This window comes from Penaeus chinensis, chromosome 39 (assembly GCF_019202785.1).
Source record: "Penaeus chinensis breed Huanghai No. 1 chromosome 39, ASM1920278v2, whole genome shotgun sequence".
In the NCBI taxonomy this organism is placed as follows: Eukaryota; Metazoa; Arthropoda; class Malacostraca; order Decapoda; family Penaeidae; genus Penaeus; species Penaeus chinensis.
This window is the reverse complement of record NC_061857.1, coordinates 18382801-18388343: the sequence shown is the minus strand read 5'-3', so window position 1 is coordinate 18388343 and position 5543 is coordinate 18382801. Positions and strand designations below refer to the sequence as shown.

The following is a 5543-nucleotide window of genomic DNA, read 5'->3' as shown; positions in this document are numbered from 1 at the left end:
GACCTTAAAAATCGAGGAATTTGTTCGCGAAGAATAAAAAAAAAGTAAAAAGTTTCACGGGATATTTTCCTTGACTCGGTTCTGGGGGCACTAAGCGACCTGCGAAGTTTGTATCCGGTTGTTGTGTTCCTGACTGGGGGGGGGGGGGGGGTAGAAGGGGGGTTTCCTGGTGGGGGGGGGGGGTAGAGGGGAGGTTGCAGGGGGAGAGGGGGGTAGAAGGGAGGTTCTTAGCAAGGGGGAGGGGGGGTGAGGAAAGGTTCTTGACGGAGGGGGGGAGGGGGGTAGAGGGGAGGTTCCTGGCGGGGAATGGTGGGGAGAAGAGGGGGGGGAGGGAGGGGGAAGGGAGGGGATTCATGGTGAGGGAGAGGGGGTAATAAGGGAGGTTCTTAACAAGGGGAAGGGGTTATGGGTGGGGGGGGAGGGGTTCCTGGAGGGGAAGGGGGTAAAAAGTGGGGGTAAGAAAGAGATATCTGAAAGGGGGAGATTTTAAGGGAGAGGTTTAAGGGTGATTGAGGGAGAAGAAAAGGAGGGAGATTGAGGGAGGCAGGAGGGGAGGAGAGGGTAAGGAAGGAAGGAAGGAGAAAGGAAGAGACTAAGTGAGAATGGAGAAGGGGGGAGAGTCGAGAAAAAAGGAGATTGAGAGAGAGTGAAAGAGAGAGAAAGAGAGAGAGAGAGTCTGTCTTTCTCTCTCTCTCTCTCTTTCTCTCTCTCTCTCTCTCTTTGTGTGTATGTCTCTCTCTCTCTCTTGTCTGTCTCTACCTACTTACCAATTTACTTGCCTACCTATCTATCTACCTACCTGCTCATCTAGCTATTTGTCTGTCTATCCATCACCCCTGCCTCTTCACCCCTTTCTCTACCTGTCTATCCATCCTCCTCCTCCTCCTTCACTCCTTCCTCCCTCCCTTCGGTAACACCCGTATAATTATCCACCTCTCTGTCTCCCCATTCACACCCATGTTCTCCTCCCCCCCCCCATTATTATCCCATTATTTATTCCCTCCTTCTCCCTCACATTTATCTCGCCGTCGCTATTTTTCTCCATTTGTCATTCGCTTCTTTTTCCTCGACACGAGACCGCTTACGCCTTGGCTAATAGACCCCAGTGGTCCCCATTAAAAGGTGACCCCAGTAGAAGTCCCATTTACTGGACCCCAAAAGAAGATTACTTTAAAGACCCCAGCAGAAGAACCTCTTAAGCAGTAGGCCTCATTACACCCCAGTAGACCCCAGTAGAATAGTCGACTTTCGTGCACTGGACCCCAGTAAAATATCACATTATATAGCAGACCCCAGAAGATGGCCCCCTTAAGCAGTAGACCCCAGTAGAATATCCAACCTTCGTGTCCTGGACCCCAGTAGAAGTTCACTCTGTTATAGCAGACCCCATCAAAAGACTTAATTAGTGGAATCCATTATAAGATCCCCTTTTGCGAAAAAAGAGCCCAATAACAAAATCCTAAAGGCCACATTTTCTTAGCAGACCCCAGGTTACCCCCCTTCCCCCTGGACCCCGAATGACCCCAGGCTATCACTTCATCTCATTTACCAGATCCCATAAGGACCCAAGAAATTTCCTCTCTCTCTTATTGGACCCCAGATGACCCACCTCTCAAATTAGACCCCAGATAACCCCCTCTCTTCTATTAGACCCCAGATGATTCCGTCTCTTCGATTAAACCCCCGTTTCCTCCCCCACCAGACCCCAATAAACCCCGAGAGACCCGTCCAGTGCTTCCACCTGACCCCACTCAGGTCCCAGAAGCTTCTACCAGGCCCCCCAGGTCCCAACCCCTCCCTCCCAGCCTCTCAGCCGACAGACCATAAAAGACCACCGGGAAGGCAGGCCAGACCACACCACGTCCCCCTCCTCCCCCCCTCCCGCTCTCTATCCCCCCCTCCCTCCTTGTGCGTCTCTTCTCCTGCCCTTCGTAACTCCCGTCTCTGTCTTTCCCCTCTTCTATTGGTGCCTCCCCCTCCATCTTTGGCCCTCTCTTCCCCTTCCCATTCTAACTCTCTGCCACCCCCACCCCTCCTTGTCTCTCCCTTCTTCTCCCCTCCCCCCTTCTAATTCCCTTCCTCTCCTTCCTCCCTGTCCCTCCCTCCCCCTTCTAACTCCCTCTTTATCCCCCTCTCCCTCATTTAGTTCTTTCCCCCTCCTTTCCTCCCCTCCCTCTTCTAATTCTCTCTCTGTCCCACCTATCTACCGACGCCTTCTCCTGTTCTCTCCTCTTCTACACACTTCTCCTCCCCTCTTTTTGCAGCGCCCCCTCCTATGCTCCCCTCCCCTTCTCCCCACATCATCTCCGTCCCCCTCTCTCTCCTCCCCTCCCCTTCTCCCCACATCATCTCCGTCCCTCTCTCTCCTCCCCTTCACCTACTCTTCTCCTTCTACCCCTTTCTCCCACCAGCCTAGGCTTCCCCTCTCTCGGCTCCCTTTCCCCTCTTTCACACTTTCTACATCTCCGTCCGCTACCATCCCCCTTCTCCCTTTTCTAACACCAACATCACTTTGTACTCCCCCCCCCCCTCCAACTCTCTTCACTCTACCCCTTCACCTTCCCCCCTCTCCCCCAACCCTCCAACTTCCCTTCACCTCCCCCTACAACTCTCTCCCCCCAACTTTTCCCTTCCCGTCTCCCCCCTCTACCTCCCCCCCCCCACCTTCGAACTCCCTTCCTTTGCACTCCCCACCTCATCCCTACCACCCCCTTCTCCTCCATCCCCATCACCCCCTCCTCAAACCCCACCACCCCCTTTCCCTCCATCCCCTACCACCCCCTTCCCCCTCCCCTCCCCTCCATCCCCCACCACCCCCTTCCCCCCTCCCCTCCATCACCCACCACCCCTTTTCTCCCCCTTCCTCCTCCCCACCACCCCCTCCCCTCCATCCCCTACCACCCCCATCCCCCCTCCCCACCACCCCCTCCCGCTCTCCCCACCACGCAGAGCCGACCGTCCGCCGCCCCCAACACTAATAGGCCGTGTGACTCGACTCGGGCCGTGAAGTGAAGTGAAGTGAAGTCGACATGTTGAAGTGACGAGAACTGATGCCTCGATTTTCCTAGGCCTGATTATCTCGGGTAGGCCTAGGCTGAGGGAAAATGGGGGAGGAAGGGGGATAGGTAACGATGGGGAGGAGAAGGGAGGGGGAGAAGAGGGGGAAGAAGGAGAAGTGGGGAGGAGGAGGAGGAGGGATAGGGGGAGTTGGGGAGGAAAGGGGAGGATGGGAAGAAAGAGAAAAGAAGAGAGGGGGAGAGGGGGAGGTGTAAAGGGGGAGATGGGGAGAGTGAGATCGGGAAAAAGGGAGATAGGAAGATGAAGGATAGGAGGATAGGGGAAGAGAAGAAGAAAGGGAGTAAAGGGGAGAATTAGAGAAAGTGCTAGGAAGAAGGGGCAATAGAGCGATAGGTAGAGAAAGAGAGAAAGAGAGAGAGAGAGAGAGAGAGAGAGAGAGAGAGAGAGAAAGGGGGGGGGGGGAGAGAGAGTAAGAGAGAGAGAGAGAGAGAGAGAGAGAGAGAGAGAGAGAGAGAGAGAGAGAGAGAGAGAGAGAGAGAGAAAGAGAGAGAGAGAGAGACAGAAACACAGATAGAGAGAATGAGAGAAAGAGAAAAGGAGAGGGAAAGAAAAAGAGGAAAAGAAGGAGAGAAGACAGAGGGAGAGTGGAAAGAGAAATCAGAGATGGGGAGGAAGGAAGAGAGAAAATTAAATGAACGAGAAAGAGGAGGTATGAAGGGGGGGGGGGGGGGTCAAGAAAAGGAAGCACTGACGTAATGAGAATTGGGAATGGGTAAAGGAAACATCATTAAGCAAATTTCGTGCTTACCCATCGCTAATTATCTGCTAATGACCTGTACGTTTGCCGACAAATAAGTAATTGTACAGTGACGGACAGGTGTAATGTCGTTAATAAAACTACGAAACTCTCTTAATCTAAATAAATGAGTCAGTAAATGAGTGAGTAACTCTTCATTCAAAATGATTCAAAATTCAAAAGTATTTCAAAAAGAATTCAAAAGGTGATTCGAAAAGTTTCATTTTTTTTTTTTTCATTCAATTCAAAAAATTCATTCAAATTCATTCACTCGAAGTGATTCAAAATGATTCATTCATTAATTCATTCAATTCAAATTTATTCAAATTCATTCATTCAGATTTCTCTCTTAGCCTCGACTATACAACGAAAAATAGATCTCATACATCTATTGTATTTGTAATGTATTTACTTCCTACAGTAGGTGTGTAAAAGAGTAAGCATATCCAATTAATAGATTTTATACATGGAGATAGATGGATAGATAAGTTGATAGATTAATGAATGGATAGACAGGTAAGTTGATAGATAATTGGACGGATGGGTGGATAGATGGATGGAGGAATAGATAGATGGATGGATGGATGGATAGATAGATAGATAGATAGATAGATAGACAGATAGATGGATAGACAGACACCTTTCTTCTCTCTTGCTTTTATAATGTATTATTGCACTGGTATAGTAGAAATGGAGAGAGAGAGAGAGAGAGAGAGAGAGAGAGAGAGAGGAAAGTGAGATAGATAGATAGTAGATAGATAGAGAAAGAGAAAGAGAGGGGGGAGGGGAAGGGGGGAGAGAGAGGGGAGGTGAGAGAAGATGAGAGAGAGAGGGGAGAAAGGGGAGAGAGGAGAGAGAGGGGAGAAGAGAGAAGAAAGAAAAAAAGAAAAAAAAAAAAGAAAAGAGAGGAAAAAAGAAGAGGGAAAAAGAAAAAAAAGAAAGAAAGAGACGAAATATAAAAACCCAAAAGGGAAAATAAAACAAACAAAAAGACAAACAGAAAAAAACAGACAGATAGGGGAGTAGACGCAGCCCGGACAGGGGGGTAAAAAGTGCACAAAATAAGATGCTAATAAAAAAAAGACAGACTGTCGTTTTGGGCGGGAAATTGATGGTGGGCCTCCTCAGGCTCATCACTAATGGCGCTGACGTGATTATGGTGTTAGTCGGTCTATGGTGATGTATTGACGGCCGATGTGATGAAAATGCTTGTAAAAATGGTGTGTGAGTGATAGGGTTAGTGAAGAAGATGGGTTAGTGGAAATTTGGTGGGAAGGGGAAAGGGGTGTGTTATGGTGGGGTTTGGTGGGGATGGTGTTTGGTGCGGTTGGGGTATGGTGGGGATGGTGTATGGTGGGGATGGTGTAAAGGTGGGGGGTGGGGTATGGGGGGGATGGTGTAGGTGGTGATGGTGTATTATGGGAAGGGGGAAAGTTTGGTGTTGATGGGGGGGTTATGGGATGATGGTGTATGGGAATGATGGTGATGGTGTATGTTATGGTGAGTGTGAAGGGGGTTTTGGCGATGGGGAAAGGTGATGTTTTTGTGGTGATGGTGAATGTTATGGTTATGTGAAGTTTTGAAGAGATTTTTGGTGATTGGTGGATGGATGGTGAAGGTTATGATGTATCTTAGGTTATGGTGATGGGTGAGTCCCGGGTGAAGATATGTGAAAAATGATTGATGCTATCTGATATGAAAATAATAACAATAAAAAATGATAATAAAC

General features: G+C 49.3%; 1 protein-coding gene across 1 annotated transcript in view; it reads left to right on the top strand.

The window, feature by feature from the left end:
• LOC125046487 (mucin-7-like) overlaps positions 1-1827 on the top strand; it is a 4290-nt gene extending 2463 nt beyond the window's left edge. The window contains exons 3-5 of the mRNA XM_047644267.1: positions 1123-1202; positions 1484-1490; positions 1651-1827. Coding sequence (XP_047500223.1) covers positions 1123-1202; positions 1484-1490; positions 1651-1827 — 264 coding nt within the window. The remainder of the gene's footprint in view (positions 1-1122; positions 1203-1483; positions 1491-1650) is intronic.
• The last annotated feature ends 3716 nt before the right edge of the window (positions 1828-5543 follow it).